The sequence below is a fragment of the Gigantopelta aegis genome, chromosome 4 (genome assembly GCF_016097555.1).
Source record: "Gigantopelta aegis isolate Gae_Host chromosome 4, Gae_host_genome, whole genome shotgun sequence".
In the NCBI taxonomy this organism is placed as follows: Eukaryota; Metazoa; Mollusca; class Gastropoda; order Neomphalida; family Peltospiridae; genus Gigantopelta; species Gigantopelta aegis.
Window position 1 is genome coordinate 79321963 of NC_054702.1, and position 19483 is coordinate 79341445.

The window sequence follows — 19483 nt, forward strand, 5'->3', positions numbered from 1 at the left end:
TATCGCAAAGTTGCGAGAGTTTAGTGAATTAGGCCCCAGGGTCCCTTTGACGAGTGAAACCTTTTTATTATTCCGATTAGCGTTATTGATATTACGGGTAATATGACAATTTGGAGATTCACAAAAGAACGTGTTTTAACTATCTTAATTATGTAGAATCTGAAGAACATGTTCTTATTCACTGTCCTCTTTATGATGATATTAGAGTAGATCTTTTTTTAAAAGGCAGTAGCTCCTGTAGTAAACTTTAATAACCTTTTAGATAAAAAAAAAAATTCATTACTTGTAAGCCACCCGGATATTGTTAAAAGTACAGCTAAAAGTTGCTATCTTATTTTATTACGTCGTCATAGATTTCTATAAATATAGATATACATGTATACATATTTTAGGCTTTTTAGTTTCACTATTTATAAATACAATTTTTAAAAAATATTTGTGTCTCTCATAACTCCATAGGAGTGGCTTGTGTACTTTTACTGCTGTATTATTGTATTATTATTACTGTATTATTATTACTGCTGAACTCTTATTCTTATTTTAATCTGTAGAAAAGGTGAGACGTAAATACAGAATGTGTCTGTCTGTCTGTCTGTCCGTCTGTCTATCTATCTGTCTCTATTTTTTTGCCATTCTTCTTGTTATATACTTTTATTCTTTTCCAGTTTGATTATTGACTGTCCATATCTTCAAACAATACACCCAGGAGCATTTGGAAGATTTGAAGAACTGGACACCCTGTAAGTAATGTATTGTAATGTCGGAAGATTTACAACAACAAAAAGTAACCGTATCCCGGTGTCTTTTTAAATCAACACTCACTTTATATCCTATAACATCTATTACGAATACAAAACTACACACAACACTGCAATTGACCCCCACCCCCACCAAAAAACCTCGGGTGTTTTTGCTATATATGCAACTCAGTCTCGTGGACATTGTTAACATAACACGTTATTTATATTCCTATTATATACCGTATATCATATCGACGATTCCAAAACACGTGAGGGTAATATAGCATCAAGCTTAATACAGAGTGGGTTTTCTTTTCGTTCTTTTTTGTTTGAGTTGGGTTTTTTTGTAGATTTTTTAAACTATAATTCCAGTCAGCAATTGCTCAATACTGAAATAAAGTATGACACGTGGTCAGTTTTGAATGGAAATGATATTTTTGTTTTCAGAACTCTGGAAAATTATTCAGTTTTATTCCCATTAGTTTAAGGTTAGACGTGTTAAATACATTTAATTATTACGTCTCTAAATTAATACACAAAAAACTTAGTTCAGGTATTGGGTAAAACGGCCTCATTTTGTTCGGGGATAAAATAATGACAACTGTGCATCAGTAAGGAAATATGAGTCTTTTGTGCCTCTTAAAACTATCAATATGTCTTGTGAACATTTCTTCATGTGGTACTTATAGGATATTAAACGAGTTTCTATTTCATATCATGTTTATGTCCCGAGTGAAATATTTTAAACAATGAAAATTATTTCACGAGGGACATAAACATGATACGAAATAGTAACGAGTTTAATATCATATTTATTGCTCATACTCGATCTTAATTTATATCACTCAACTCGTTTCGTTGACGTTACTGTAATGTTTTAGTGCGCCAATCGATGGCGTCACAGGGTTCAGACTACCAACTGCCAGAACAAAGTTGGCCAACGTTCTGCTGTCACAACTTCTACTACTGTCCCGTTGCTAGTCTGAGCGCTCTTACAACACGATTCTCGTCGTATAACTCATTAGTTGTTAATCTGAGCGCACCCGTCGTAAGTAGGAGTTGGGAAAATTACAATGCAACCGTCGAGTTGGCCAACTTTCTGCTGGTAGTTGGTACTCTGAGCCTAGCATTACATGGCAGGTTAGCAGTCACTTTCAACGTGACGCCCCTGCCAGACATTGTGTATTTCGTTAGACAGGGCACTTGAATATCACTTTAACGGTTAATAATATTTAACAGAATTTGATGAATGACGTGTCTCGGAAAGAAATAAAAAGTTGATGACGTATTTTACATGCATTACTATTTAAAATATTGCTGCAGTTTTAAAGGCAAAGTATGTCTCCTTACCCAAAATAGCTAAAATGTTTGGTTCTTTGTCCCAATTTCTTACAGGTGCAAGGCTTCTTTATGTCAATCATGACTATATTTATCAATACATTTTTTTATATTATTATTATTATTATTTTTGTACTAATCGTGTATTTTTGAGTTTAAAAATAAGGCAGTATATGTTACCGGCTTGTGATTTCGTGAAATTACTTTCATACGTAGACGGCACATATACATCCACCTTTGCCCGGTCCCTTGAGTGGCCGCCATAGACTGTATATATACGTACGTGAGTGTGTGTGTGTGTGCGTGTGTGTGTGTGTGTGTGTGTGTGTGTGTGTGTGTATTGATGTATTGATGTATGAATATCTATATATTTTATGTATGTCGAGGTTGACTATTATATACATAGATATTAACGCATTGGCGCAGGGGATAATTAAATCCTTTCTGGCCTCACAAATTGCCCTATGCCGTTACTGGGACTCGAACATATGGCACCGAATCGTCCGCAACTTGCAAACTTGCCACGATACGTTCTGAGCTACGCAGGCCTCCATAAAAAGGATGCTCTTTAACTGAACCACATGCATAGGGCTTCCAAGTTACGCGGTCGATCCCGCTTACGTGCATGAAACAGTGGGCAGACCTGGCACTGGCTAGTATGTATGAATATCTATATATTGTATGTATGTCGAGGTTGACTATTACATACATAGATATTAATGCACTGACGCAGGGGATAATTAAATCCTTTCTGGCCTCACAAATAAATAAATAGGTGTTTACATGAAATCATCTTTATGTATGTATATATGTATGTTTGTATGTATGTATACACACACACACACACACACACACACACACACACACACACACACACACACACACACAGTCTATTTAATGTATACACCTAATTTTTTTTATAAGGTTTCACTGTATTTAAAAACATATTACTTCAAGTAGTTATCGTTTCTTTATTGCATTTGATGGCATATTATTGCTACCTCGGCTTAAGATTCTGATATAATACAGTTGTGTTAAAGTTTTCAACTGGGTTTAAAGATCGCGCACTTTGCTGTGATACTTGGTCTCCTGAGCTAAAAGCCTTTCATCCAATATATGACCCCATTATTCCAATTCAGTGCCGCAAACGTCTAAAACTATAGACATAGCAGGCAAGAGATTATTCTTCATAATTCTATTTCACCCATGACTTATCCCAGTGGAAAAATAGGAAGTCATTATGCACAAATTGTCTTGTAAGCAGACGATTTGGTCGCGGTTCCGATAGCATGAAATGTTCCGCGCGCTTCTTTGGAACCGTTGTAATTGGTGTGTGGCAAATGAAGATTTACGCAACTTTTGTGATAAACCAGACACAGTTGCAAATTATTTTCGACTTTGTTTGAATTAAAAAAAATTAGTAGTCCATCGAGGTGATAGCACTGCAGATGGAGAAACGTCGCTTGGTTAACTGAAACAATCGTTATTGTTGCCGTTAATGCAATCGTATGACGTGATGCCCCAATCGCAGACATCAGAATTGCCTGGAAAATAGATGAGAGCAATCTGATGGTATTTGTGACCAGTAATGCATAATGGTCAGTATATATGACACCCTTAAGGCGAATCCACACGGCACGGGTGCCTATTACGAGAATACGGATTACATGTAGAAACCGATGACAGTCGGTTATTCTCGTGGCTTTTCTTGTACGAGACACTCGTATCGTCTGGCGTCGCCTTTAGCGGGCGGTATTTAATTGATACACGTGATGCAGAACTACACATGTTTATATAAAATATGGTAGAGCGCTTTGTTGTTGTACAAATATACTCTGACTGAAATCGTTTCAGTATAGATTCTTAAACGCGTCCATGGTTGAATGGGGCAGATCCAGCTTAGTAATATGTTTAAATGTATCTTATTATAACCGTTGGTCCTGTAGGTGACTCTGCATATATTTCAGATAATGTATTTCAGATGTGAATAGCTGGTACTATTATTATTGCCCACGTCCACCCACCTCATTGACCCCCCCCCCCCCCCCCCCCCCCCAGTTATTTATTCAGCATAACAGCCATTTTAAACGCCTTTTCGGGTTTTTTGTCACAGAATGTCATGTTATAGAACCACGTTTCGAGACGAAAGATTTCTCGCCATTTCTCTCAGAAGGTTTGACCCTTAAAGTTCCTTACACGGTGTAGTTCACAAACATTTTGCCAGCGTCTTCCTAGCCGATGGGTGTGACCTCTGATCTCCTTAAAAATCAACAGGGTGTGTAATGCGTGTTGACATCTTATACATCGACCACGTTGTGGCAGTAAATGACAACAAAGGAAACACTGACCAGACTATGCTGGTACTTGCTATATTTTGCGCAAAAACAAATAACGCTGGCCACTGTTAAGGGGTGGCAGTAGGAAGTAGGAAGGAAATAGCGTTCTGAGGAGTGGCAGTCCTCTTATATGCGAAACATCTGACAGTGATCCGTGGTATAACCATGGCCCTGTCAAAAACGTTATTTAGACTGTCCCGTGCAAAGATACGATTTTGAACACTGATACTCTAGGTCATGGTTCTGTTGTTGCGATTCAGATTTACGTCATGCTGACAATACTCAGTGCTGTTGCGGAATAGCATCTTCAATACATTTTAATTACACAGTATTTAACACTAACCAGCTAGTGTGGCCACTGACCCGACTCACAGGCTCCTTCAGTTTTATCATTTCCCTCAAGCGACACACGTTTCCAATAACAAATCAATAAATATTAGCTCGAGCGAGATAATAAACGTGAAACAACATTATAAATTCTAAACGCGGTGGTAAGATGATATTTGCCCATGACGTTTCAAACATTTTCTCAAATCGACTTAACAATATTTATTAGCGGCACAATCCGGGTCACATTTGTTGTTTGTCATCCATCTCAAGTGAATGCACACTTGCATCATACCCAGTTCCAGTCAGGTTTATTGTCTCGTTAGTCCGATCGTGGAGCACATAATTCTTTTTATCCAGTAATTGATATCCAAGAAATGGATTAAGAGGATCAATTTCCACTTAACGTGTTCAGTGCTTCTGTAATTGTTGAAGATTCTGGTGGTGTTTTCTAGCTCATTGTCGATCACACCATTTGTTTATTGTGTCATTCAAATGTGTCTTGATCGCGGATAATGGTTTTGTCGTGCAGAATTATAGAAATATTTTTTAATATGTGATTCAGATATGATTAACACGTTATTCAGATGTCTAAAATGTTATCCGTGTATAGTTTGCATGCTGTTCCGACGTGTTTGCGGTATATTTAACACGTTATTCAAATGTCTAAAATGTTATCCGTGTATAGTTTGCATGCTGTTCCGACGTGTTTGCGGTATATTTAACACGTTATTCAAATGTCTAAAATGTTATCCGTGTATAGTTTGCATGCTGTTCCGACGTGTTTGCGGTATATTTAACATGTTATTCAAATGTCTAAAATGTTATCCGTGTATAGTTTGCATGCTGTTCCGACGTGTTTGCGGTATATTTAACACGTTATTCAAATGTCTAAAATGTTATCCGTGTATAGTTTGCATGCTGTTCCGACGTGTTTGCGGTATATTTAACACGTTATTCAAATGTCTAAAATGTTATCCGTGTATAGTTTGCATGCTGTTCCGACGTGTTTGCGGTATATTTAACATGTTATTCAGGTATGTTTAACATGTTCTTTGTACATTTTTAACATGTTCTTTGTACATGTTTAACATATTTTTCAGACATGTTTAACATATTCGTCTGATATGTGCACCACATCATTCAGATGTTTAACATGTTCTTTGGATGTGTTTAGCATGTTCTTCGGATGTGTTTAGCATGCTATTCAGATATATTTAACATGTTATTCAAATATGTTTTGTATGTTACTCATATATATTTAACATGTTACTAAAACATGTTTAACATTTTCTTCAAACGTCTTGAACATGCTTTTCATATATGTTTAACATGCTTAATATGTCTGTATATCTGTTTAGTATGATATATGACTTCCATATATATCCACTGCGTCGTTAAATAAAACACTTTCTTCTTCTTCTTCTTCTTCTTCCATATATATCCAGTCAAAAATAGCCTTCTCGTCTGCCCTACTGAGGCAGGTGTTTGTCTCGTGTTACCATTCAAGTCAGACACGTGCCATCCCCGTCAAAGTTTGATGTGTCTTAGTCTGGTTATTTGTGAGATTATCGGAATTCACTACTTGCGTTATTACGAGACACTTACATTCGCAAGATATTCATCTCCACATCAGTTGTTGGATTCGAGTAATGGGATCACCTTGTTGACAGTAGAGAACGATATTTAAACACATTTCAAACTGGGTGGGTGTGGGTGCGGATAATGTTTGGTATGCTTCCATCAGACAAATGTTCAAGCACGTCTATCGTGGACACATCTGATTTCGCCAGTGTTCTGTCCAAGACAGGGGACAAATTAAAGGTTCACCAGGTGAGTCGTGCATATGCAGACTCTAACCCTAGTTCAAGATCATTTGGAACTTTGTTAACATTTCTTAAATTGCTTTAGCTCTGGATCCTTCCATACTTGGTTTTCTGTTCCATGAATGTGACCCTAAGATCACTTAATGCATATATGCCTTTTAAATCCTTTCGTGTATAGCTTTCATATATGAACAAACAGATAAAAAAACCCACCTTGTTTAAACTATTTTTAAGCTACGTGGAGAACATTGCCGTTCATCAACGCTCTGTTATGTTCCAAACGAAATTTAGTTATTGATATGAGAGTGTGGTGTTAGTTGACGCTAATGCCCCCACATATCTTTTTTTTTTAAATTCCAACTGTCTAGCACTTATATGGATTGGCTTACCTTTGTTTGGTACCTAACCAGTGGGTCGAAATACTGCCATCTTGACCGTTTTTTTTCTTTTCTGGTCTACACCACCACAGGCTGGGGTATTTTATTTTACCTGTCGTTCTGTCAGATCGGGGCGGCACGTAGCCCAGTGGTAAAGCGTTCGCTTGATGCACGCTCCAGCCAGTGTACCACGACTGGTATATCAAATGCCGTGGTATGTGTTATCCTGTCTGTGGGATGATACATATAAAATATCCCTTGCTGCTAATCGAAAAGAGTAGCCCATGCAGTGGCGACAGCGGGTTTCCTCTCTCAATATCAGTGTGGTCTGAAGCCATATAACCGTAAATAAAATGTGTTGAGTGCGTCGTTAAATAAAACATTTCCTTCCTTTCTGTTAGATCATCAATTATCTGATTTACATTCACATATTATATTATTAGTTTGAGTCAACCATGTTTAGTCCGGCATGTTTTCAGTCGGGCCGGCAGAATTTCAGCCAATTGTGACCCCTGCTAAAATGCCAGTGTTCACGGCTTTGTCATTCTAGTTATTATATTATATATTAATATGATCACGATAAACAACGTAACGACCTTTACCGATATTTAATTAACGATGTACGTCTGGTAAAATGACATCAACGTGATTAATGATCTCGATGTAAGACAAAAGAGAGTTAGTCTTTCACTTTCACACATTTACCGACAATACTTCCGAGGCGTGAAATGGAGTTACTGGGAAGAATAATCGAACACGCTCTCCCTCTAATAGACGGTCTTGTCTCGCGCTCGCAGTCGTGAGTTCACGAGATAGAAACGAAACCAATATTTAACGGCGCTCAAACACATTCGAATTTAATGGGCTCTTTTTCCCGGAAGATACGTTGTTCATGGTTAGAGTTTCTCGTGTCTATTGGATACACAGGAAAGGGCATGGGTCCCCTAATTTTGAGAACACTTGGTATTGTCAATATTTTAAAGCTGAACCAGAAGTATTGCTAAAATAATTGTAGCTTTGTCAAAATCTGTTGATCTTTGTCTTGACCTATACCTCAACAGTGGATTTTTCAAATTTGCATTGATATTATTAAAACGACGTAATAAATCTTGTTCTGTTTAACATGAACGTGAGCTCATTGATTAATGAATCATCAGTTATTGGATGTAAAACATTTGTTAACTGACACGTAGTCATCAGTCGAAACGCAGTAATATACACATACTACATACCCAGTAGAATCTCGTTGGGTCGAACTCGAACCGGTCGATACACCCCAACACTCGAACCAAAAACATCCCGAGTTACACTTACACGATGTTGATCGACAATGTTTTGCGTTTACCATAGATTGAAACCCAATAGCCGATGTATTTTTTCGTGCTGGGGTGTCGTTAAACATCAATTCTATTCTATTCTATTCGATGTTGACCGAATGGTTAAGTCGAACTACTCGATGGGTCAAACACTTTCTCGAACACCGAATATATATTAATCAAAGTAGGATTCTCATAATTATTGTTGGTGTTGGTGTTTATAGAAGAAACTATATATAAAGATATGAACGCAGTTAATATACAGTATATTAAAAACTAGTAACAGTTACATACCCAGACGTCAAAATACACTAGATATGGTGACTTTACCACACTCGCCAGACCCAGACCCAGACCCAGACCCAGACCCAGCTTTGATGTGTTTTTGGCCTACTTACACACAGATCACCACTTTGCTATTATTAATTGGTTGAGTCTCCACTGATTACATCAAAATAGGTCCCTGGTGCTCTTTAACCCAGGTAGATGTTTTGACTCCAGTCACACGTGAATACGAAAAGTCATAAAATGTACCTTTTGTATACGTTTTATTTGGAATACTAATTAAACTCCCAGACTTCTTGCTGCTTTTGTTAATGTAAAGAGGAAAAGTCAGACATAGACGCAAGCAATTGAAATTACTTTTGAATTAATCTTCAGACATTTACAGCGTTCTAATTGTCGAGAGCGGCGAAGAAAAAAATAAGAATATTTTTAATTTAGTCTTTAATTCAGTCTTTAATTCGTTCTCGGCTTAGTATTAGTGTTTTCAAGAGGGAACTATACTGAATGACAAAATAAACGCAAGTCAATACAAGTACTCTGTATATAATCTCCAAAGGGTAAATGATCATACATCATATTATTTAAAACAGATGCTCTTTTCTTTAGAATGTCTGATATCCGGAAATAACAAAATCTCAATAATTCGGTGATCTTCTATTCATTTCACTGCCAAAAATAACACATTTTATTATTAATTTACACTTGGCATTTCTCATGTAGGTTAAAGTTCACACACAGGTCTATTTTGTATATTGTCTTTGTATCTGTTGTCTATTTGGGAGTTTATTTCGCTACGTTTTGCTTACGCTAGATTCGTAAAACACGCGCGCACACGCACACGCACACGCACACACACACACACACGCGCGCGCGCGCGTACGCGAGTACACACACACGTACGCACACACAAAAGAAACCTCGTCCAAAGAACAAGCAACAACGAGTTATGTTTAATAAAGGGAAACTAACAAGTGACATTTACAGTTGAAATGGCAAACATTTTGACAAACATTTTTGCATGAAAAAGGATACAACTGATGATAATCTATGAGTTTATTTTGCTATTGGGTAACTCAGTGGAAGACGATTTGTTATCTTATAGAACGAGTCCAGGTCTTGGCTTGATTTCAATCCAAGGACATGGTATGTGTTTTCCTGTCTGTTGGAAAATGCATATATAAGATGCAAATATGTAGCTGCTTTCTTCTGAAGACTATGGACCGAATTTACAAAGCATGTTTATGAGTTACACGCGTGTAACTACATACAATTATAATGCTCAAACACCTGTGTTTAAGAACAACAGGCTTCGTAAATTCGGTCCTATATGTCAGAATTACCAAAGTGCTTGATATCCAATAGCCCATAATTAATGAATAATTAGTGATGGTGCCAAACAAAACAAATGGTGTTCTAGGTTCTGTAATATGTATGAGAATAAGTCAATAACATATCCTAAACTTTGTTTCTGGAGGGGGTCCAGATCATTTGTTCTTAAACTTAGTTAACTGTGCATTTTCCTCTCAGTGAGTCGATATCTAATCTCTTCGTGTTAGCATTTTCCATTGACCCTTCGCGGTGCTCCTGAAATCTTCTCCCCAGTTGTAGCAAATATTTTTTACTTGGTATCATATATAAAAATATAACACAGTTTGTTTCATATTATAAGTAACATGTCGTTAGGAATGTGTTTACAACAATTTGTTCGATGTTAGGTTCACTTTAAGTATAATTGTCACTATATATATATATATATATATATATATATATATATATATATATATTATTTATTTATTTATTTATTTATTTCCACCACCACACACGCATGTTGACGCTCGCGCACATATACACATACATTTAGTAACATTCACGCATACACATGAAGGGTACACGTGAATACTAGTAACCTGTGACGTCACATTTTTGGTAAGGTGATATTTATTTTTATTTTAAAGTTTACAACTTTGCAATCGCGGACTATTTATATCTAAGAAAGCATAATTTCCCAACAACTTTTAATGGCCTACCATAATTATAGGTGTTTAATTTAGTGTGTCATTGTGACCTTGACATACACGCCCGTAATAATACTATCTATTTGGACATCATAGGTTATTACCGTAGACCCTTTACGTGTATTCATATACGCATACACTCACGTACACACAAACACGCAGGTACGTCTGTGTGGGGGATAATGGCTATTTTAGTAATGATAGATAACCACTGATTTCTCTTCATAAAAACACTCATTTTACTGTATCATACAGTAGCAAGTTCATTCTGTCGTATTAACGCAGCATTGTTTTATATGTTCTATTATTGACGAAAATAAACGTGAGCTTCTAAGGTGTCTTACAGCTTGGTTATCCATAATACGATCGCCGCAATTCCCAACGAGAATGATCGCTACAGTAGTAGATACACTGGATCTGCTCTGAGACTATAACATGTCAGCTTATAATCTTGAAAGTTAGTGACAATAAATAGAAGATCTATCATTGATCTGGGTTAGGTTAGGAACTACTGTTTGAGAAAGGGATTAAGCTATGCACTTGCTGAAACCCATCATACAAATCTCTCTTGACCTATATTTTATAGCCGACAGCCTAATTAGTGGACGAAAACGGGCTTTCCTATTAAAAATCAGGGAAAACCAATAGCGAAGCAATAAATCGTTAAAAGAAATTGACAATAATAACCCCAAAACTCATATAGATGTTTTAAGTACACCTTATTACTAAAAGCGTGCGTGTGAGGTATATCATGAAATGCCCTGAAGTTGTGGGTTTTTTTTATTAATTTATTTAATTTAATAGTAGTGCAATTGTGACTTAACCATCGGCTATCAGAACGTCTGACTGATATATCGGAAGAATACATAACACCAATATTGGGTGCTAATGAGCATCTGGAAGTTGGAATAACCAGAATGTTCGACAATTCAGGCCCCACACTGTGCAGCTGGCTCTTAGAAACGGTGCTGTGAGAGATTTTAACATTATGCTATTTTTGAGACTTCGAAACAAATTTGTTTAGCTAAAAGTAAATTAAGACGGCATTGCTTTCTTGAACATTATTAAAATTAATTAATATTAGTTTTGTTTTTACATTACGTCTATGGAAAGATATAGAAAACTTTAATATAAATCTATGCAGCTGAATAGTATATATTCTGTGCGAATAACATGTTGTTTAATTCCACATTTATATATTAACAATAAATTAATAAGTCGGAAACACTCAGAAGAGGTATACAGACATCACTGATAGAATCTGACGCCACGGTCGATTCTGTTTAATAAATGTATGTACACGTACCAATGTATTACGATGTTTTGTAACATACTATATATTGACTGTAATGAGTAAATGTGTGTGTGTTTGTAGGAAAATACTAAAGAGTGGTCTACGATTCATACCAGATTTCTCCCACTTCACCACGAATTCCAACACACAGAAAGGAACGATGTATGAAATGTAAGTACTTAGATAGATAGATAGATAGATAGATAGATAGATAGGTAAGTGGTAGATAAACAGAGAGACAGATATATAGATAGATAGATAGATAGATAGGTAGATAGGTAGGTCGATAGATAGATAGACGAAATGTTTCAGTCAGCCACCCTCGTGTCAGAGTACTGCACCACCCACCCACCCCTGCTGTTATACAAGTGGCACTATACTACTGGCACAGTTGTTATCAGTTAGTACAACATAGGTCGACTACGAAATGTTTCAGTCAGCCACCCTCATGTCAGAGTACTGCACCACCCACCCACCCCTGTTGTTATACAAGTGGCACTATACTACTGGCACAGTTGTTATCAGTTAGTACAACATAGGTCGACTACGAAATGTTTCAGTCAGCCACCCTCATGTCAGAGTACTGCACCACCCACCCACCCCTGCTGTTATACAAGTGGCACTATACTACTGGCACAGTTGTTATCAGTTAGTACAACATAGGTCGACTACGAAATGTTTCAGTCAGCCACCCTCATGTCAGAGTACTGCACCACCCACCCACCCCTGCTGTTATACAAGTGGCACTATACTACTGGCACAGTTGTTATCAGTTAGTACAACATAGGTCGACTACGAAATGTTTCAGTCAGCCACCCTCATGTCAGAGTACTGCACCACCCACCCACCCCTGCTGTTATACAAGTGGCACTATACTACTGGCACAGTTGTTATCAGTTAGTACAACATAGGTCGACTACGAAATGTTTCAGTCAGCCACCCTCATGTCAGAGTACTGCACCACCCACCCACCCCTGCTGTTATACAAGTGGCACTATACTACTGGCACAGTTGTTATCAGTTAGTACAACATAGGTCGACTACGAAATGTTTCAGTCAGCCACCCTCATGTCAGAGTACTGCACCACCCACCCACCCCTGCTGTTATACAAGTGGCACTATACTACTGGCACAGTTGTTATCAGTTAGTACAACATAGGTCGACTACGAAATGTTTCAGTCAGCCACCCTCATGTCAGAGTACTGCACCACCCACCCACCCCTGCTGTTATACAAGTGGCACTATACTACTGGCACAGTTGTTATCAGTTAGTACAACATAGGTCGACTACGAAATGTTTCAGTCAGCCACCCTCATGTCAGAGTACTGCACCACCCACCCACCCCTGCTGTTATACAAGTGGCACTATACTACTGGCACAGTTGTTATCAGTTAGTACAACATAGGTCGACTACGAAATGTTTCAGTCAGCCACCCTCATGTCAGAGTACTGCACCACCCACCCACCCCTGCTGTTATACAAGTGGCACTATACTACTGGCACAGTTGTTATCAGTTAGTACAACATAGGTCGACTACGAAATGTTTCAGTCAGCCACCCTCATGTCAGAGTATTGCACCACCCACCCACCCCTGCTGTTATACAAGTGGCACTATACTACTGGCACAGTTGTTATCAGTTAGTACAACATAGGTCGACTACGAAATGTTTCAGTCAGCCACCCTCATGTCAGAGTACTGCACCACCCACCCACCCCTGCTGTTATACAAGTGGCACTATACTACTGGCACAGTTGTTATCAGTTAGTACAACATAGGTCGACTACGAAATGTTTCAGTCAGCCACCCTCATGTCAGAGTACTGCACCACCCACCCACCCCTGCTGTTATACAAGTGGCACTATACTACTGGCACAGTTGTTATCAGTTAGTACAACATAGGTCGACTACGAAATGTTTCAGTCAGCCACCCTCGAAATGTCAGAGTACTGCACCACCCACCCACCCCTGCTGTTATACAAGTGGCACTATACTACTGGCACAGTTGTTATCAGTTAGTACAACATAGGTCGACTACGAAATGTTTCAGTCAGCCACCCTCATGTCAGAGTACTGCACCACCCACCCACCCCTGCTGTTATACAAGTGGCACTATACTACTGGCACAGTTGTTATCAGTTAGTACAACATAGGTCGACTACGAAATGTTTCAGTCAGCCACCCTCATGTCAGAGTACTGCACCACCCACCCACCCCTGCTGTTATACAAGTGGCACTATACTACTGGCACAGTTGTTATCAGTTAGTACAACATAGGTCGACTACGAAATGTTTCAGTCAGCCACCCTCATGTCAGAGTACTGCACCACCCACCCACCCCTGCTGTTATACAAGTGGCACTATACTACTGGCACAGTTGTTATCAGTTAGTACAACATAGGTCGACTACGAAATGTTTCAGTCAGCCACCCTCATGTCAGAGTACTGCACCACCCACCCACCCCTGCTGTTATACAAGTGGCACTATACTACTGGCACAGTTGTTATCAGTTAGTACAACATAGGTCGACTACGAAATGTTTCAGTCAGCCACCCTCATGTCAGAGTACTGCACCACCCACCCACCCCTGCTGTTATACAAGTGGCACTATACTACTGGCACAGTTGTTATCAGTTAGTACAACATAGGTCGACTACGAAATGTTTCAGTCAGCCACCCTCATGTCAGAGTACTGCACCACCCACCCACCCCTGCTGTTATACAAGTGGCACTATACTACTGGCACAGTTGTTATCAGTTAGTACGTTTTTCATGTCAAATGTGACATTTACTAATTAGTCATTGGTATCGTGGTTATATCGAGCTTGTTATAATCAGTAAAGAGGGGTGTAGTTTTGGTGACCCACCAGGTATAAGAAAGAATAATACATTACATGTTTTATAACAATCAGAATATCAAGTGGTATGTAATGTAATGTTAATTACATGTAAATATAATGAATGTATATGTATATTTTATATTTTCAGACGGTTACACAATAATGAAATTGAAACAATTCAAGACTACGCCTTCGTTGGTTCTCGGATAGCTAAACTGTTAGTACTTTTTATATGTTTGTTTGTGTTACGAGACTGCTGAACACCATATCTTTGCTCGATTGACGGTCTTTCTCTTTCAAACTATTAACTAAAAATATATGTTTAATCTCGTTGTTAAACCAGTCACTAAAAATAAATTCATAAGAGGTGTTCATTCCAGTTCAACAGCTCATTATCTATATCTATATATGTCTGTCTGTCTGTCTGTCTGTCTATGTCTCTGTCTGTCTCCGTCTGTCTCTCTCTGTCTCTCTCTCTCCTAGTGGAAGGTAAGAGATATGTTAGTTGCTTTTCGTACTGAAAGTGCTCTTTCTCTTTTACCCCGTCGGTGGGTCCATTGGGCTATTTCTCGTTCCAGCCAGTGTACCACGACTGGTATATCAAAGGCCGTGGTATGTGCTACCCTGTCTGTGGGATGGTGCATATAAAAGATCCTTTGCTGCCAATCAAAGAGAATAGCCCATGCAGTGCCGACAGCGGGTTTCCTCTCGCAATATCTTTGTGGTCCATAACCATATGTCTGACGCAATATAACCGCAAATAAAATGTGTTGAGTGCGTCGTTAAATAAAACAGCTCCTTCCTTCGTCCTTTCTCCTTTATGATTGTAAAATCTTTCAACAACAAAAAAGATAATATTGGTAAAGGGGAGGTAAATGAGGTTGTACATTAACCAACTCACTTTTAAACGTTTATTTTCACACTTTGTTACTGCTTGTATGACCAAATATATTACAAATAAGTTATGCGTTTTTTCAGGGACTTCAGCCACAATCCATCTCTTACCGTAATCGGGAAACACGCATTTAGTCAGATTCAGGATTTGGAATCAATGTAAGTATTGTCAGAACTATATACATTCCTGAGTCACTCGACTTTAGCTCCCTTTCATTAATGGAGGGAATCCTGAATCGTTACATAAGCAGCACTCTATATACTCTCGTTCCAGCCAGTGCACCACGATTGGTATATCAAAGGTCGTGATATGTGCTGTTCTGTCTGTGAGATGTTGCATATAAAAGATCCCTTGCTACTAATAGAAAAATGTAGCGGGTTTTGCTCTCAAAGACTAAATGTCAAAATTACCAAATGTTTGACATCCAACAGCTGATGATTAATAAATCAATGTGCTCTAGTTGTGTCGTTAAACAAAACAAACTTTTTATTCACTCTATATACAGATACCATATACAGATGGTTGTATCTTCAAGGTTATATTTTATTTGGTGATCGACATCTGAGCAAAATGAACTATTATTTTGCAGAATGGCGTGCGAGTATGTGACTTTAAGATACTTATGATGTGTATTATGTAATGCTGAACATAATTATCAGTTTTCTTAGATCGTTTAAGTTAAGATAAATTATGAATTAAAAAAAATTAACCTACGTGGAAACGCCCACAAGACTAGGACGCCTGATTAACTGTTCAGTATACAGTAATTTTCACAGAAACGTTTGCTTCTTTTTTTTGTTAATATTCTTTTCTGTGTGTAAATTGTAAATATACCATTATCATATAAATAAAAGAGTAAGATGTGGAAATTTTGAAAACTTTGAAATATGTTCTTAGACCACCATTGTACTCGTTACATTGAATTTAAAAACAATTTATATTGTAGAGTCGTCAATTTAAATAGCATTGTTGCTGACGGTAAATTATACATTTATCAGCTTGATAGCTATGAAGCAAACTGTATGTTGTATTGAAGTTAGAACTTGAACTTGAACTATTTGTAGATGTCTCCCATACCCATACACTTGGGTTTCAGGCATGTTTATCTCGGGTCCGGTCTCTAGCATGGCCAGGGATCCGACCCGGGACACAAATTATTTAAGTAAGAAATAATATTCTTATAATAGAATTCAAGTTTAAAAATTATTTCTTGCTTTTTTTTTCTCCCAGAGATTTGTCAAAATCGTCTATCACAGACCTGCCAACTGACGGGCTTATTCGCATTCAGAACATCAACCTGGAAGGAGTCTCCACTCTGAAGACGTTTCCGTCCGTCCTGCAGTTCTCCAACATCAAGACGGCCAAGCTGTACTACGCGCACCACTGCTGTGCGTTCAAACACCCCGAGAAGCAGGACCCCCAGCTCTATCACAGCTTCCAGGAGCAGCTGAAGAAAGAGTGTTCCCGCCAAGGTTCCACACACACCCCTGAATCCACCCTCGTCACTCCCAGCACCACGTCGAAATGGCGCATGAAGAGAGCCTTTGCAGACGGCGACCAGTTTGGAGATTTTGGAGATTTTAACGTCTCTAGAAGTAAAACAGACAACACGATTGAAGGCCCTTTAAAAGAAGGTTTTGGTGATTCTGTGTTTTTGACGAATCACATGAAGGATGGTTTCAAGTTCGATATGGCGACGCTGTCAGAGAATGACACGACGGTGACGACCGTTCTGTGCGGTAACGTGACACTGGCGTACACGACGGTGATCTGCACGCCGCAGCCCAACGCCCTCAACCCGTGCGAGGACGTCATGGGTTACGAGTGGCTGCGCGTCCTCGTCTGGTTTGTCGTCCTGGCGGCGCTGTGCGGGAACCTGGTCGTCATCATAGTTCTCATAACGGGCAAGAGCAAAATGACAGTACAGAAGTTCCTCATGTGTAACTTGTCCTTCGCCGATTTCCTCATGGGATTATATCTCCTGCTCCTCGCTTCGATAGACGCCCATTCCCTAGGGGAATACTTCAACCATGCCGTCTCGTGGCAGAATGATGGCGGATGCCAGGTCGCGGGTTTCCTGACTGTGTTTTCTAGCGAGCTGTCTGTATTTGTGTTGATGGTGATAACTCTTGAGAGATGGTATGCAATCAGTCATGCTATATACGTGACGAAGCGACTGAAGCTCCGCCAGGCATCGTGCCTGATGCTTGCTGGCTGGAGCTTTGCCGTGACTATGGCGCTCCTGCCGCTAGTGGGAGTCAGCAGTTATGGCACTGTAAGTATATGTCTTCCAATGGAGACTAAGAACCCCGTGGATACAGGGTATATATTTTCTATTCTCCTTCTAAACGGAATTGCCTTCATCGTGATAGGCGGCTGTTACGTGAGTATGTATTTCAAAGTGAGGAATAGCGACTCGAGCGCCAGACAGAATGACGCCACCATCGCCAAACGCATGGCCCTGCTCGTCTTCACGAACTTCTTGTGCTGGGCGCCCATAGCTTTCTTTGGATTAACAGCGTCTGCCGGGACGCCTCTTATAGATATTACGAACTCGAAGATTCTGCTAGTCTTTTTCTACCCTTTAAACTCGTGTGCTAATCCATTCCTGTACGTCATTCTGACGAAACAGTTTCGCAAGGACGTGGTGATAATCCTCTCGCGCTACGGCATGTGCACCCAGAGGGCCAACAAGTACAAGGGCACGTTCATAAGCCGGAGCATCTCCAACTCGCGGCAGAACGGCATGGTGCTGCACACGGTACAGAACCCCACGGACATATCGATGCTGTCGAACCTGACGCAGAGTCAGAAGAGCTCCAGGCTGTCGCTGAACGGAAGCACGCCGTGCATCACTCCTCAGACCACTCCTGCCACCACCCCCGTGCTGGCGTCCAAGAGTGGAAACACGTCCTCGGTGTTTCCCTCCCAGTCCCTCCTGTCTCCGGGCGACAAGACGAAGGAAAGGAAGCTGAGCACCGTTCCGGAAACGGGTCAGATTTCCGATGAAGTGCAGGACATAGCCATAGAGGTGCCAGACGTGTTCATATACCGAGACAACGGCGAGAATCGGGTGAGGAGCTGCAGCGAATACGTCATCCTGTATCCGGCGAGGGAGGGCAGGAGGCGGAGCAGCAGACTGTCTGGATGCGAGAAACAGTCTAGTCTGGACACCAGCATCAGCGGCAACACGGAGACGTCATTCATGAGCGATACGTCCTCATCGTATGGACGGAAAGACAGCTCCGACGTGGACAGCTCCATACACGATGCCAAAAGGGCGTCGTCAAGACTGAGCAGTCTAAGCAAGGACGACGACGGCTCTGACAGTGGCGTGGAGATGTACAAACACTGCCCCGGGGACTGCCGTTTATCACGTGGCGTCGACGCGATGGTGTCTGAGAAGCTGATTCGTCAACGACGTGACATGTCGGACGATGAAGCTGAGGTCGACGCCAGACAGTCGCTGCTGTAGAGTTTTCCAGGCCCTTCGTGGAGCAGCTTGGGTGTTAGGTAGATAAGACAATACTTGACTATTTCTTTCCCCGCGTCCAGGTGTGGAGCTGTTCCAAATATTATCACCTGGTTGGTAGGAAATGTTCTTCAACACCCAACAATAGAATAAATAAATAATTTATATTTTGAAACATTCCAGCAGAAAAACAGCGGTAAAGAAAACATTAATTTTGTCGCCATCCTACGAGGTGATCATTTCCGGAACGTTCCACGCTACCTACGTGTACGGACTGGAATATTCAACAAATCGGTCCATTTGAAAATGGGACCTTCTTAGTCCACGTCCTGGTCTGTCGTTCGCCAGGGAATAATCAGTGAATGAAGAGACTACGCAATGTTTTGTTGACTCGGTCATCAACACATCATCATAATGACT

General features: G+C 39.8%; 1 protein-coding gene across 1 annotated transcript in view; it reads left to right on the plus strand.

The window, feature by feature from the left end:
• The window catches only part of LOC121370012 (lutropin-choriogonadotropic hormone receptor-like), a 70671-nt gene extending 51605 nt beyond the window's left edge, over positions 1–19066 (plus strand). Inside the window, exons 4-7 of the mRNA XM_041495104.1 lie at positions 666–740; positions 14845–14913; positions 15675–15749; positions 16822–19066. Of these exons, the coding sequence (XP_041351038.1) occupies positions 666–740; positions 14845–14913; positions 15675–15749; positions 16822–19066 (2464 nt within the window). The remainder of the gene's footprint in view (positions 1–665; positions 741–14844; positions 14914–15674; positions 15750–16821) is intronic.
• Positions 19067–19483: the final 417 nt, after the last annotated feature.